This window comes from Hyaena hyaena, unplaced genomic scaffold (genome assembly GCF_003009895.1).
Source record: "Hyaena hyaena isolate Hyena2069 unplaced genomic scaffold, ASM300989v1 scaffold_176, whole genome shotgun sequence".
Lineage (NCBI taxonomy): Eukaryota > Metazoa > Chordata > Mammalia > Carnivora > Hyaenidae > Hyaena > Hyaena hyaena.
Window position 1 is genome coordinate 145,425 of NW_024080809.1, and position 16,194 is coordinate 161,618.

The 16,194-nt window shown below is 46.5% G+C and overlaps 1 protein-coding gene across 2 annotated transcripts in view; it reads right to left on the reverse strand.

Moving 5' to 3' along the window:
- Window positions 1-1,315: 1,315 nt before the first annotated feature.
- Window positions 1,316-16,194, reverse strand: part of SH2D4B (SH2 domain containing 4B) — an 88,138-nt gene continuing 73,259 nt past the window's right edge. Inside the window, exons 8-9 of one of the 2 annotated variants that reach the window (XM_039240557.1) lie at window positions 6,139-6,359; window positions 1,316-1,720 (exon numbers count right to left, since the gene is read on the reverse strand). In XM_039240557.1, the coding sequence (XP_039096488.1) occupies window positions 1,628-1,720; window positions 6,139-6,359 (314 nt within the window). In that variant the 3' untranslated portion in view covers window positions 1,316-1,627. The remainder of the gene's footprint in view (window positions 1,721-6,138; window positions 6,360-16,194) is intronic. The other variant, XM_039240558.1, reaches the window with a different exon arrangement.

Consider the following 16,194-nt stretch of genomic DNA (forward strand, 5'->3'; position numbering starts at 1 on the left):
GGGAAGGAGGGCCACACCAGAGGGGGTGGGCTCATCTGGCCACCCCTTGGTTCCTTCATGACTCGTGGCTCAGTCTTGCAGGACTGTCTTCCCAGAGGTCGTAGGAAGAGTCGCCTGTCCAAACTGCCCCCCGGGAGGAGGAAGAGAGAACTAATCCACCAGCTGCCGTCTCCCATTGACCCAGGCTTCACCTCACAGGGAGTTAACTGCCCTACTCATGTTGTCCGGTGTCTACTGTGTCTGCAGCCACAGGGGATGAGAGGCCCAGAGCCCCACGTGGGGCAAGGAGGCACTGGCTCATCTCACATGAAGCTGCTGGGCCCAGTGAAGAAAAACAGTCTGCTCAGAACTAATTGCAGTGATGGTGACCGGGCTGTAAGAAGCAGCCAAGGATGTGAAGAGTAGGAGAGGCAAGAGGTGAAGTAGAGCGTAGGAGGTGTGTGATGTAAGAGATGCATAATGTAAGAGGGGTGTGATGTAAGAGATGTGTGATATGACCATCAAGTAATGTGAGCCCATCCACCAACAAGGCACACAGCCCATCCATCCTCCCGCCCCCACCAAATACAGGGCTGCTAGCAGGGTGGGCAGTTGAACACAAGTCTGCTTGATGCCACTATAATATTCCCCTCCCAGCATGCTGTCTCTATGCATATGTCCATAAACGTGGAACCGGAGTAGGCACAAAGACCCTGCCCCTGAGAGTTATCGAGGGGTCACCGGAAGAATCTTGTTGATATGAAAAACATACCCAGACTACGTGAATGTGAGGATCAAAATCAAAAGGACTGTAAAGGCAGAAGTAATCATTTGAATAACCCACACAAAGAGGGGTAAATCCCAGAGAGCAAAGGCTTTCTTGGATTTACAAGTCAACCCAGGTTTGGGGCACAGCTATGGGAGTACATGGAACCACTGCCTCAATATTATAAAACCAGGGTCAAGATATGCCTCTGAGACCAAGCAGGGGCGGCAAACAAAGAAGGCAGGGCAGTATCAGTCACCTGCTCTGGAAGCTGGGTCTCAGAAGCCATAGGTAATTCCAACGATAAAATCAATGAGGGCAATAACGTCCACCATTAAAGACGCAGCGGCCATATTTTCCATGTAAAATTTCCATGGAAATTTACATGCAACATTTCCTCTGTACCCATGACTTTATAAACAGAACGGGTAGGAAATGACTAGAAGTGACTGCAGATTTGTGTTGGAAAGCTTTCAGGAGAACAGCATTCATTCAAACAAACATTTACTGAAGGTCTACCATATGTTAAACTCAGAGTTCGGCACTGGAATTATTTTGGATTATGAAAACGTGGTCCGTGTGCTCTAGCAGCTCACTTTAGGGCAGCCACAGTAGACAGGCTTCATCTTCTGAAGTCATAACTAAACTCTTCGTGAAAGAGTTGCATCAGCTATTTGCAATTTCTGTCCTGGGCATCGGGACAGAGACTGATGGCACATATGCCATATATTTCATATCCCTTGAGGCTAAGTAATCTATATACCCCACTGGATAGTGATGGACCTTCCAGAAGGCCATAAGGAAGGATTTGAGCTGGGAAATTCTTAAGTTGAGTTCAAAAACTGGATGCCCAAAGAAGTCCGATTGATAAGGGGGGAAAAATCACTCAAACAACAGATGGTAGTCTGGTGGGCTGTCCCTCTGTCCACAGGGTTCCTGCAGTAGCTCTCCTCCTGACACAGTGATAATCTCCTCCTAAAAGGAAAAACAAAAAGGAAAGATCACTTATAATCAAGCAAGGGAAATAAGCATCCGCCAGAGAGAGATCAGTTCAAGATTGAAAGTCTATGGAGTGCCTGGGTGGCTCAGTTAGTTAAGCATCCAACTTCGGCTCATGGCATGATCTCACAGTTAGTGTGTTCGAGCCCCGTGTTGGGCTCTGTGCTGACAGCCATCCCAAAGCCTGGAGCCTGTTTCAGATTCTATATCTCCTTCTCTCTCTGACCCTCCCCTGCTCACGCTGTCTCTCTCTCTCTCTCTCTCAGAAATAAATAAAACATTCTAAAAAAACATAGAAAGTCAATGAATAGGTATCTGCCTTCCCCTCACTCAAATTTATAGAAATGACACGGGGGAAAGTCTGCTTTTATAAAGAAGTAAATCCCTACTGAGAAAACGGAGAGAAATCCAATATGGGAAAATAAGAAGGAAGGCCATCCACAAAGCTAAGTGTTCAAGAGTACTGAAAAAACAAAAGCCCTACAAAATGAGATTGTCAGAGGAGATAAAGTGAGGTGGGGGCTGGGGAACCCCAGATGGCAAAGGTCTTTGCCTCAGGCAGATCAGAAGCGGGGAAAGACCACTAAAGGTCCTACGCCCCCATGCCCAAAAGATGAGCTACTCACTGTCAACTCCAACCCTTACAGAGAATAGATTTGGGAAACAGGGATTGTTTCCACTTGTGGATAAACAGGAAATTCCAAGTCCGGACACCACCTCATAGCTCAAAATTTATAAATATTAAAGGGAAAATCACACCCATAAAATGGACACCCAAGAGAATATCAAGTTTATAAAACAAACTGAAAGCACCTTGAAGGGATGGGTATTCATCTCCTCGGGAGAATAAGAACATAAATCATCCATGAAATAAGAATGGGCTTTTATTTTTTCAAAATTAAAGAACCTGGAAATGAAAACAATGCCATTTAAATAAAAATTTCCATAGAAGACCTGAGGGGCAGAATGGACATAACTAAAGAGCAATTCCATTGCTGGAGGAACTGACACATCAGTAGGAAAGGAGACGTCCAAGTAGAAAATGGACAGAGGGTGGGGCGTGTGGGTGGCTCAGTTGCTTAAGCATTCAACTTCAGCTCAGGTCATGATCTCGCTGGTTTATGGGTTTGAGCCCCTCTTCCGGCTCTGTGCTGACAGCTCAGGGCCTAGGTTCTACTTTGGATTCTGTGTCTCCCTCCCTCTCTCTCTTTCTCTCTGCCCCTCTCTCTCTCATACCCTATCTCTCTCTCTCTCTCTAAAATAAATAAACATGAAAAAAAATTTTTTTAAATGGACAGAAGATAGGAATGGGCAATCCCCAGCAGAAATCCAACTGGCCATTAAACATATGAAAAGATCCTCTGTGTCAGGAGGAACCAGAGAAATGCAAGGTAATCAACAGGGAGATATGGCATCTGTCCATCAAATGGGAAAAAATTAAAATGACTGATAACCCCCAGGGCTGGCAGCAGTGTGGGGCAACAGTCTCATCTTGCTTTGGCAGAAGCATGAATTGGTGCTACATTTCTGGGGGGCAATCTGGCAGATCTTTTCAAAGTAAACTGCGCATGATCTATCCAGCAATCCTAGTACCAGGGATCCATCCTCCAGAAATCCTTGCGCATGCGCCCTAAGCGGCATAGACAAGCAAAGGTCTGCAGCACTGTTTGTGATCGTGGGAGCCTGGAAGTAAGTGGCCATCATGTGATGCTGCGGCCACGTACAAGGATGTGGTATGTGTACTAAATAGAACCGTTTCAGTAACAGCCACCGTCCTGATAACTTACAAGTGTCAGGTACACTGTTTTAGCACTTTACACAGTGTTCTCTGAATGGAACCTCCCAGTGACCCTAAGGGGGCAAATGCTATTTTGAAACCCATTTTACTATGGAGGAAACTAAAGTATCAAAACGTCAGAAGATGCCCACAATCACACACAGTAATGAAGGTGGGATTTAAAACTTATCCAGGGACCATGCTTTTAAAAAATACACAATATGATACATTGATTCTGTTTAAAAAAAAAAAAATCAAATTGCTGAGCTATTGGTAAAGAACTGTCCAGTTTGGGTAAAAATTAACAAAACTATGTATTTCCTTATGTACATGAATTTCTACGTTAATGTCCAGGAAATACCTGGATAGGTACGTGGCAAACTAATAATTCAAGGTGGAGGATGGAAGCGGAGATTTTAAATTTATTTCTGAGAGAGAAAGAGAGAGGGCACAAGTGAGCAGGGGAGAGGCAGAGAGAGAGGGAGACACAGAATCGGAAGCAGGTTCCAGGCTCCCAGCTGTCAGCACAGAGCCCAAAGTAGGGCTTAAACCCACTAACCATGAGATCATGATCTGAGCCGAAGCTGGATGCTTAACCGACTGAGCCACCCATGGGAAGTGGGGATTTTAAATGTACAAGGCACAGGGTGCCTGGGTGGCTCAGTCAGTTAAACGACAGACTTTGGCTTAGGTCACGATCTCATGGTTTGTGAGTTCGAGACCCACATCAGGCTCTGTGCTGATGGTGCAGATCCCGCTTGGGTTTCTCTCTCTCCCTCTCTCTCTCTGCCCCTACCCTGATTGCATGCTCTCTCTCTTTCTCAAAAATAAATAAATAAATAAATTTTAAAAATCTTTAAAGAACAAGGCTTTCACCTTGTATTGTATCTAATTTTTCTTAGAATGTAATCATAAATTAATGGTGTAATTAAAATTTTAATTTATATATGCTGGATATCAGATTTCCACATGGACATAGATGAGCTCTCCCGTTAGTGGAAGAAATGAAATTGAATTTGCAGTCTCAAGCCCTAGATTTGGAAGAGAATAAAGACCTTCAAAGACCTTCCAGCCTTCCTATGCAGGAACCACAGCATAGCATCTCTGAGAGATGGGCCTTTTCCCTTTGCTTAAACACTTCCAGGAACGAGTTCATCACTGCTCAAGGCAGCTTCTATGGGACAGGGGAAACCAAGCAGTGCGGTACAGAGGAAAAAGGCACAAGCCTTAGAGACAGATGGCTTCAGTATTAACTCCTGAACCTGGTGGTACCAGCCACGAAAACTTAGGGAAGATATCAAAGCTAACTGGCTTTGGTTTTCTGATCTGTGAGATGGGACTAATACGCCTCCCTCACAGAGCTGTCATGAAGATTAAGTGAGAACACGATGTACTGCAATAGGCACAATGCCTGATACAGAGCAGCTGCCGATCTCTCTCTTTCTCTCTCTCTCTCTGTCTCTCTTTCCTAGAGTTGTTAGAAGGCTCTTCCCACCACAGGTAGAAGTCTGCCTTCAACCTGGTTAGTCCAGTTTTCCAACATTACTCTCCACCCGGTGTCTAGGTATTTGTAAATGGGTGATTTTCTATGTACTTGACTTATAAGGTCAAGTCAAGAGCTGTCCCCCAGAGCCCTGGGGACCTCCATGAAGAAAAAACAATACAAATCCAAGAGTCCCTATTGCAGCAAAAACCCAGCGAGATGGTCCAGGGTGAAGCTTTGCACAGGGACAAAGCTCAGGGAGATGGTGAGCTACCACGACTCTGTCTCTCGGCCTGTCTTCCAGGTCATCGAGTTCCACCTTTGGCTTTCTCCCAGTCACCAGTTACCACTGTGCTAACAGCCACATGAACACAAAAGTTGCTTCTGTCTACAGAGGTTGTTTGGAAGGCAACGTCTTTCCCAGCGAGAGGTCCACAGCAGGGGAACAAATAACAAAAAAGGGGTTCTGGAAAACAAGAACCCCCATACCACTTCACAGTTACACAGTTCTGTTACGTACACTGCCTCATCTAATGGTCGTGGGGTCTGAACTAAGTATTATTTACATCCATTTGCCTGGTTAGGAAACGAAAGTTCAGTGAGGCTAAGGAACCTGTCCAAGGCCACACACGTACCAAGCGGTAAAGCTGTAGTTGGAACAAGAGACATGGGAACTCTACCAGAAGAGCTTCTCAAACTACGGGGCTGACAGCTAGGCTTCAGCTAACTCTACAGAGCTGCCAGAGACCTGCCTAGAATGTTCTCAGGCAGGACATCCTAGGGATGAGTTGGGGGTGAGATGCAGGCTTGGACAGAAGGTGGGTCAACTAGCTCCTAAGTGTTGACAGTAGGGAGCCCTCAGATACTCGAGATGAGAAGAGCTTAGGAACCGGGTACCCGTATCAGTCAGGGGGTAAGCCAGAGAGAACAGAGGGCCCCAGAGCCTGTCTAGACAACCTCTACTCTCTTCCACCCCAATGTTCCATGTCCCTGTGATCCTACAGACCGTCTGGGGCTGCCTGCCCCCTCTCCACCTCACCTCTTACAACACCTACAACCTGGCGTTCCTTCAGCTCAAGTTTCTACCAGTCCCGTCTCCTGACCGGCTCCCCCCCCCCCAACCCCAAGGGATACCTTGTGGAAATCAATGAGATCGGTGAGGGTCGCGTGGCGATTGGGGTCTACTCCCAGGAAGCTGTAAAAATCTGCAGAGGCATCGACGAGAAAGTGCTTGAACCCTTTCTGCAGGCGATAGGAGAGGGTGTAGCCCCAGATTTTCTCACTGACCCGGACCAAAAATGCTCCCTCCGTCATGTTCTCCAGGAGATCTTCTGCATCTTCTCGGCTAATAATCCCTGGTTTCAAAAAGAAAAAGAAAAGAAGTCTGTAGGTTCAGCAAACCTTTCCCCTGACTCTCTCCCCCACTCATCCCTGCCCCTCATTCTCCTTCAAGGGCATCAGGAAGGGGAGCTACAGGGGGCTCAGGCACTTGCCTCATTCCACAGGGGACTCATCTGGGCCCAGAACAAGCAGCTGTGAGCCTGGGGGCAGAATTTCTCCCAGGACCTCAGGTTAGCATACTTGCCTCCGAATTAAGCCACGCTAACTTGGATGTATTGGGTAAGCAAACAATGAACAGTGAGCCAGAATTATAGCATCCATCGATTACAAATAAGAGTCCTGCTCTGATGACAACACCGTGTGACTTACGACTATTAGCCCAATACCCTTCCTGCACCCGTTAATGAGCGCCTGAAAACAGTACGTGCTCTTAAGAAGAAAGAGGGCTTCCTCCATCCACCTGCGGACACCAGGCAAACAGCTCAAAGAACAAAATTTTCCCAGGTTCTACAGTTCTTCACAATGTGCTTTCACCACAGTGAAAGGAGGGAGAGCATCATCTCACCCCTTCCGACTGGGGAGGGAGCACACTGCTCTCCAGGGATCATGGGGACTTTCTGCCTCTGCCCATGACCAGGGCTGGCTAAGGGATGTGGCCTTACCATACGATGCTCCACGGACTCATTCTAGAATGATTGCTGGAGAATGCAACTGTAGATCCCTTCTGAGCCAATTCTCACCCGCCAAAAATGGGACATGTAGTGTTTCCTGAAACTTCTCTCCTTCCTCCCTTTAATAAGTATGTACTAAGCACTCTGTAGGAGCCAAGCCCCAAGCTCAGCACCTGGGAGTCAGCACTGAATGAGAAACAGTTCCTGCCTTCCAGAAGTTTTGACTCTGGACAGAAATAAAGATTGGAAGAATTTTTCTGTTTTTGCTTTCTTTTGTTTGGTTTTAAAGAAAGGTTGGGGGCGCCTTGGTGGATTAGTCCGTTAAGTGTCTGACTTCGGCTCAGGTCACGATCTCACCGTCCATGAGTTCGAGCCCCGCATCAGGCTCAACAGCTGACAGCTCAGAGCCAGGAGCCTGCTTTGGATTCTGTGTCTCCCTTTCTCTCTGCTCCTCCCCCATTCATGCTCTGTCTCTCTCTGTGTCTCAAAAATAAATTTTAAAAAAGTTAAAAAATTAAAAAAAGAAGAAAAAAAAAGAAAAGGCTCACCATAACCAGTGGTGATCAAGGCCACAGGCACTGTGAGAACTGGTTGCCTCCCCACTCAGCTCTGGCCCCAGGGGTAGAAGTAACATCTAGACTGAGACCAGAAGGGTTAAAACAGAGGCGTGAGGCAAGGATCTACTTTGCAAAAGAGGTTAGCTCACAGTTCTTCGTGGCAGGAAGGGAGCCCAAAGAGGCAGGAGGGGAGACCAACTTAGGAGATGGGCAGTGGCAACATACACAGAGATCAGCAGGGGCCAAGCTCCCATGCCCTCCCCCAACCATTAGAAGGATTCTAGACCTAATTCTGAGGGCAACGAGAAACTACTGGGGTTTCCGAAGCAGAAGATTATGAGAAAGTTCAGGAATGAAAAAATGGCTGTGGGGGGGGGGGGGGGTTATGAATTAGAGGCACACAAGCTAGAGATCTCAGTGCAATAAGGACTCCTTCATCTAAGCATTGCTTCAGAGCTACATTTCCACAGCGGCAGCCTTGGAATCCAGCTCCCAGACCACTGGTCTGCCAGAAATGGCTTCTATATTGAAGCTTGGGGGCAAAAAGACACATTGTGGGTTCCAGGAGAAGCTTCATTTCATGGCCAGCATGGGGCACCATCTGGGGCCTCAGTGGGCCTCATCTCCTTCAGTCTTCCTACCATCCCAATTATCATCAGTTCAAAACTCAGGACACTGAGGGTCAGCAAGAAAAGGGACTTACCCAAGGTCACAGAGCTATTACATGGTGGAGCCAGAACTTGACCTCAGGTCCTCAGACTCCAAGTCCAGTGCTCTTTGCTCTACACCATGTTCTCTCAGGCAGAGGGCAGTATGCGCTGTGAAAGACGCAAGAAGGAGACGAATGGGGCCTGCAGAAAAGTCAGGGCGGGCCTTAGAGAGGCAATGAAGGGGGGTGAGAAGCAGGCGTCAGAGGCTGGGTAGAGTCCATGGCAGTAAGCAGAGGTGGTGAGGTGAAAGGGGGGAAGGAGGGATAAAATGAGTGGAGAGTCACAGCAAAGACTAAGAAGAAAGAGTCCCGGCACATTTACATAAATGCAACCTAAGAGCCGCCTAATCGAAGTCTCAGGACCAGAAGAGACATGGCGGATGGACTGAAAGATCTAGCACATGTATGATCTGGATCCCCCAGAAGACCAGCGAGGAGAATGGAGTGGAGGCAATATTTAAGAGTGATTCATCACAGACACGTCACAGCGAAACTGCACAAACCCACTTAACATCTCGTTTTGTCAGCCAGAGAGAAAGGCCGATTGTCTACAAAGAATAAATAATTACACTGATGGTGAACTTCTCAGTTGCACAGTAGAAGCCAGAGGACAATGGGATAACATTTTCAGTGTGCTGAGAAAAAAAAAATAACAGCATTTAGTGAAACTATCTTTCAAGGAGGACAAAATAAAGACATCTTTGGGGTGGGGGGAGAGTTGAGAAAATTGACTATTAAGGATATTCTAAAGGATGTACTTCAGGTAGAAGAAATTGGATCCTGGACAGACCATCTGAGAGGCTGGAAGGCATGAGGAGCACAGATACTGCAGTAAGTGAAAAATACATATTAACTTCCAAAATAATTCAAATAATGGGTAAGTTGAGGGTTTAAAAATAGATAGAACTGTAATGCTGACAACATCTGATCAGCTGAGAGTAGAATCAATGGGCTTAAAAAAATCCATGTGTTTACAGATGTTGGCAAGGATGTGGAGAAGAAGAATCTCTTTTGCACTGCTGAGGGGATGGCAAACTGGTGCAGCCACTCTGGAAGACGGTATGGAGGTTCCTCAAAAAATTAAAAATAGAACTACCCTGTGACCCAGCAATTGCACTACTAGGTATTTATCCAAGGGATACAGGTGTGCTGATTGAAAGGGACACAGGCACCCAATGTGTACAGCAGCACTACCCACAGTAGCCAAAGTATGGAACGAGCCCAAATGTCCACTGACGGATGAATGGATAAAGAAGATGTGGTGTATATATATACAATGGAGTATTACTCAGCAATCAAAAGGAATGAAATCTTGCCATTTGCAACTATGTGGATGGAACTTGAGGGTATTATGTTAAGTGAAATTAGTCAGTCAGAGAAAGACAAATATCATATGACTTCACTCATATGAGAAATTTAAGATACAGAACATGAACATAAGGGAAGGGAAGCAAAAATAATATAAAAACAGGGAGGGGGACAAAACATAAGAGACTTAAATATAGAGAACAAACAGGGTTACTGGAGGGATTGTGGGAGGGGGGATGGGCTAAATGGGTAAGGGGCACTAAGGACTCTACTCCTGAAATCACTGTTGCACTATATGCTAACTAACTTGGATGTAAATTAAAAAATAAATAAAATGTTACTTAAAAAAATCCATGGGGCGCCTGGGTGGCTCAGTCAGTTAAGCGTCCGACTTTGGCTCAGGTCATGATCTCGCGGTTTGTGGGTTCGAGCCCCGCGTCAGGCTCTGTGCTGACTGCCAGCTCAGAGCCTGGAGCCAGTTTCAGATTCTGTGTCTCGCTCCCTCTCTGACCCTCCCCTGTTCACGCTGTCTCTCTCAGAAATAAATAAAACATTAAAAATTTTTTTAAAAAAATCCATGTGTTTAAGGGGTGCCTGGCTGGCGACTCCCGATCTTGGGGTCATGAATTCAAGCCCCATGTTGAGCGTACAGATTATCTTAATAAATAAAACTTCAAAAAAGAATAAAAAATAAAAATAGAGGCACCTGGGTGGCTCAGTCAGTTAAGCTTCCAACTCTTGATTTCAACTCAGGTCATGATCACACAGTTCATGAGATCGAGCCCCAAGTCAGGCTCTGCACTGACAGCACGGAACCCGCTTGGGATTCTCTCTCTCCCTTTCTCTGTGCCCCTCCCTCACTCACGCTCTCTCTCGTGTGTGCTCGTTCTCTCAAAATAGATAAACATTAAAAATATATAAAAATAAATTAAAACTCTGTGTGTTTAGGAAGAGGGTAAAGATATACATCCACTTTACAATATGTGAAATATGCATGTTAAATCTTCTAAACTAACCACTAAAAAACAAGCACCAAACAACAGAGGTGGAAAAATACAATGAGAAAAAATTTTTTTCAACGAAGCATGAAACAAGCTAATAACTAAAAAATAACTACACTTTAGTTCCATTTATATTAAATTGAAAAGCTCACAAAACTAAACACTACAGCGTTCGCAGATTAACATATAAACAAGAAATGAGGCAAAGAACCGATGGAGAAAATATTCAGGAGACGGATCACGTCCCGTGGAGGGACCAGAGCTGCCCTGGGGAGGAGCACACAGGTACTTCCAGGATTGGCCGCTTCTCCACTGCTGAAGCTTCCTTCATGCCCTTCACCCCCGCATGTGCACACACCATGTGTATTCAACATTTGATATTTTAAGTATTTAAATATCACTTATCTGCACTCCCCCCCCCCCCCCCCCCCCCCCCCCCCCCCACACACATTATGCTATGCCATTCACTCAAAGTCGGTCAATGTCCTTTGAGGGATGAGGAGGTTATCACCCAGGAAGAAAAGTATCACTAATGAGCTTTAAATGTCAGTGTTGGCTGTTTTGAGTCTCTAGCACATGGTTCTCTGCCCTGGTCCGCTCTGACCAAGTCTCATGTCATTCATTTTGGGTACAACAAGCATCATTCATGTTGACAACCTTCCCGGGTAATCCATATATGCAGCCAGGTTTGAGACTCACTGAGCTAGAGTGTAAACAGTCTTGCAAGCCAGGATTGGCAAAGATGTAAAAAGTGACTCTTACATTCTAGAAACTCCCTGTACGCTTAGAGTAATATTTGGAGGTCTGAACACAATTTTCCTGACCTACTCTAGAGAGGACATAGGTTAGGTCCAGGGAGAAGTCCCTGCCAGACAGGAAAGAGCTTTTCGTGGGCTGGGGTGGGACAGAGGGTAGAAAGGACTAAAGAGAGGCCCCCACTCGTATTCCTGTACCCCACACTCCACAGGTATTGAGAAAGTAGAAAGAGTCCTGTCCCCCCAATTTTGCCTGTATGATGTAGACACAGTTCAGGCAGAATGATGTATTAGGAGACAGAAAAGCCTGATGATGATGTCTGCCAGTCTTCCCAAGTTCCCGTGAATCGTGGAGGGGCCCAAGGACGTCTGCTGCATTCTGGTGTGGGGTTTGGAACACGAGGGTCAAGCAACTCTTATATATGGCTGCCGGCAACAGCGGCGGATCAGCCTTCTGGAGAGCCGCTGGTACCCCGAATCAAATTAACTGCATGTACACCCTCTGGCCCAACCATCCCATTACTGAGATATATTCTAAAGAAATCATCACACAGGTCCATAAGGGTCTAGCGCAATAGATGTAATTGGTTCTTAGATTGATCTGTGGTGCTGGAAAGTTGGGGGCAATCAGGGTATCCATGACTTGGAGAGCAGATGAGCAAAACCAGGTAGATTCACCCTGAGGAATACCGTGCAGCAATTAGAAATAACAGACCAGGGATAGGAACAGCGTGGCTCTTATAACATAAGCTTGATGAGACAGAGTGAGAGGCAAGAACGATACTAGAGCACCTTAGCCTTCAGCTAAATGTACTTACGCGCTGGGTAGGAAAAGGTAGAATCTGTCGTGGCAGCAACATCATTTCCAATCTGCAAATCCCCAAATAAGAACAAGCAGAACAAGTAAAGAACAAACCCAAAAGTCCATGGACTATGTTTACAACAGAGCCAGGTAGCAAGGTAGTCTCACGGACCCCACACACAAATGGTGGTGGGAACAAATAATCAGTACAAGACCTTCGTGGTGCCAGGTGTTTCCACAGGAAGAAGAAAGAAGCAAGCGTGACCAATGGACCTGAGAGCAGTCAACAGGAACTCACTGCAAAGCAGGAGGCTAGCCTAAGAGCAGCAGCCGAAACTTGGGAAGGATTTGCCTTCCACAATCTTGGGGACGTGCGAGAGGCCCATCGGGACACCCCCCAGAGCCACCTGGGACCACTGAGCGTGGCATCAAAATCGAGCCAGGTAGGAGAAAAGAAAGGAAAGAAGGAGCAAGTCCAGACTCGCGTGGGGGGAGGGGAGCAGAGCGGAGCTACCCCGGGGAAGCAAGCTGCCCTATTTGTGAACACTTCACAAAAATAATAGAACAGGCGGCTCTGTAAGAACAAACAACTCTCCTGGCCCTTGTTTCACTCGAAATGTTCAGGCAAACTAATTTCATATAAAAACTAGCTACAGAAAAGCACCAAGGTCAATGCTACCATAAGAAGAAAAAGAAAATAAGGAGCAGAGTAACTTCCATTGGGTGATATATATACAATATATATACAAGAACCCTTTGAACAGATACACAGTATTATCAGAATGGCTGTTTATGGAGGAGGAATGGGAATGTGAGCGGAAAATAAAGGAGAGTAAGAAAATAAACAAATAAGGGACAGTCTTGTTCCTTTCCATAATGATCATAAACTATGAGGACAAGAGAGGGAAGATGCAGCCAGTGAAGCGAACCTTTAGGACTTAGGGATTTTTGATAAATAATCATCATTAGGAGTATAGCCCAGAGGCACTTGGGTGGCTCAGTCCATTGAGCATCAGACTTCAGCTCAGGTCATGATCTCTGGGTTGGTGAGCTCCAGCCCGCAGTCAGGCTGTGCACTGACAGTGCAGAGCCTGCTTGGGCTGGTCTCTCTCTCCTTCTTTCTCTGCCCCTTCCCCACTTGCCCCCACACTCTCTCTCCCTCTCTCAAAATAAAATCAACTTAAAAAAAAAAAGAGCATAGCCCAGAAAAGAGGCAAGGTGACCCCAGAACTTAGGCTTTGGGGTGGGGGTGTCTTCACCAACAGCTAATTTATCGTAGTTGTTAAAATTCAGAAGCCCCAGCAAGAGTTAAGATACAGCCAAGTCAAGTTTGGGGAAGGGGACCCCTAAAAGCAGAGAACAAAGTCCAGAAATGAGCGACCAACCAAGGCCTTTGTTTGGCCCACTCCCAAGCCACAAGCCCCCCTTACCCTCAGGCACTGCTCGGGGAAAAGGAGTGATGTTAGAGGGACCCCGCGAGAAGGGAGAAGCAGAACTTTGAGTTTCAAATTAAGGTCGAATATTTGCTAGAAAGTAAAACTGAAAGATACTCTGAAACCAGAGGAACCGGAAATTTTAAGGGTTATTTCTCAGACATTAGCAGAACTGAGGTCCTGACAAGGTAAGATCATTTAGAAAAAGAAGTAAACAAGAAGTAACACTTGTAGGTCTTTCTAACAACAGTTAAAAAGTTTGATGGAGATGTAGATATAAATCTAGAGGTAGACCAGGGTTTCTCAACCTGGCACTGTTGGCATTTCGAGCCAGAAAAGGGTCTGCGGAATCCATCATAGGGAGTAATAGCAGCTTCCCTGACCTCTACCTGCTAGATGCCAACAGCACCTCACAGTTGTGACAACCCAATATGTCTTCAGACACCAACTGTCCCCTGGGGCACAATCACCCCTGGTAAGTTGAGAACCACTGACATGGAGACAGACTGGACAGATGTCTAATTAGCAAAAACAAAAGTTATAGCAAAATAGTCCAGGGCGCCTCTGGGAGCGGGGCATCAAAGGCAACTACAGCGCCCTCTGCTGGGCCTCTGCAGAAAAAAGCCAGGGCCAAGGTCAGGGGACCTAAGCCTTCCAGGGCAGCTGCCCCGTGCCAGTTGAGAAGCTAGGAACACAGGAGGGGGGAGAGGTCCAGCCAAGAAGTTAAGGCTTGGGGAGCCTGGGTGGCTCAGTTCGTTAAGAATCCGACTTCGGCTCAGGTCATGATCTCACGGTTCGTGGGTTCGAGCCCCACATCAGGCTCTGTGCTGACAGCCAGCTCAGAGCCTGGAGCCTGTTTCAGATTCTGTGTCTCCCTCAGATTCTGACCCTCCCCTGCTCATGCTGTCTCTCTCAGAAAGAAATAAAACATTAAAAATTTTTAATAAAATAAAAATAAAAAAAGAAGTCAAGGCTTAAAAGAACACTTGCTCTCCCTGTCTTAATACCCACACATTAATATTGCAGGCAGGCAGGCAGGTGTGGGCACCCAGCGCCCTGCAATTGCAGCCAGCAACTCCTGACTCCTTTCTCATAGGGAGCACATATCCCGGTGTCTTCTTCTCGATGCCTCACCTAATCATCTCCCTGCATCCCATGCAGATGCTCTCAAACACCATCAACAACTTCAAGTTGCTATCAAAATATTATCCCATCGGTGCTAACTGCAGCAGCTCCAGGAAAGGGAAGGCACACCTTCAAAAGATGCTCGGGGACCTAAAAATCCGCGTTAGCAAATTCTAAGGCTGAGCCAGGATTCAGTTCCCAGCTCCTCCTCCACCTCCAGGCCCAGTCCCTGAAATCCTTAGCTCTGAATTGAACCTGAGTAACCAAATGAACTCCTTTTATTTCTCTGTTAGGATTTCTCTCTGAAAAGAAAGAAATGTAGGTGGGCCAGACACGACAGGTTTACTTTTTATGGGTCTCAATTTATCTGACGTGCATATTTCTTGGACCTTTCACTATGGCTACGCCTCACCGGCCCCCCGCTCCTCCATGACCGGTTCGCTATTTCTCATTCATTTTTGTGACTTTCCTTTCTTACTGCCATCCTTTCCGGACGGGATCATTAAAGAGGCTGGAATTATTATGCTCTTCATTCTCAACAGTTTCTTAAAGCATCCTAAAGCCACAGAGATCATGATGAACGAGCTCACATGCCTTCATTTTTTATAACTCCAAATGAAATGTAACCATAGCTAACTGCTGAGACAAGGGTTTCAGCGGACGAAGCTTCTTGGTTCCAGATATAACCATGCAAGAGACAGTATCCCATGCCCACAACTGTCTGCTCCAAGCTGACATACCAGGTTCAAATCACTAAGCCACTGTTGGTGACAGAGGGTTGCAACCACCCTGCAAAGTGACTTGCGAAATTGGCTACCCAAGGATCCCGTGTAGCACTAACTTTTTTTCTTAACTTTTTTTTTTTTTAACGTTTATTTTTGAGACAGAGACAGAGCACGAGCTGGGGAGGGGCAGAGAGAGAGGGAGACACAGAACCCAAAACAGGCTCCGGGCTCTGAGCTGTCAGCACAGAGCCCGATGCAGGGCTCGAACCCACAAACCATGAGATCATGACCTGAGCTGAAGTCGGACGCTTAACCGACTGAGCCACCCAGGCGCCCCCGTGTAGCACTAACTTTAACTGGAAGTCTACACCTATTATTTGATTCATGCCAGTCTTGCTGACGAGACTGACAATTTCACTAGTTCAGAGGAAATTTTTTTTCCTCTCTATGATAGACATCCATCGGTCTTGCCCACTCAGGACCAGTTGCCCTTCATCTAGCAAGGGAACGTGGACCTTCTTTTAGAAAGCCACACCCTCTCATTCATGTCTGTGCAGCTGCAATGGGATGGCCTCTCTCCCGGGCCAGGTATGGTCATGTAACTCAAGCTTCGCCAATCAGAGGTCTCGTGCTTCTGGCCATAGGGACTGGAGTCAGGAGTGAGCTTGTGGCCACAGCAGACCCAACAAGGCAGGATATGGGGACTAGTGTTCAGAGTGTTAGAAAACCACGCCCCGTGTCTGTTGGCTTTCAAACTAAGCAA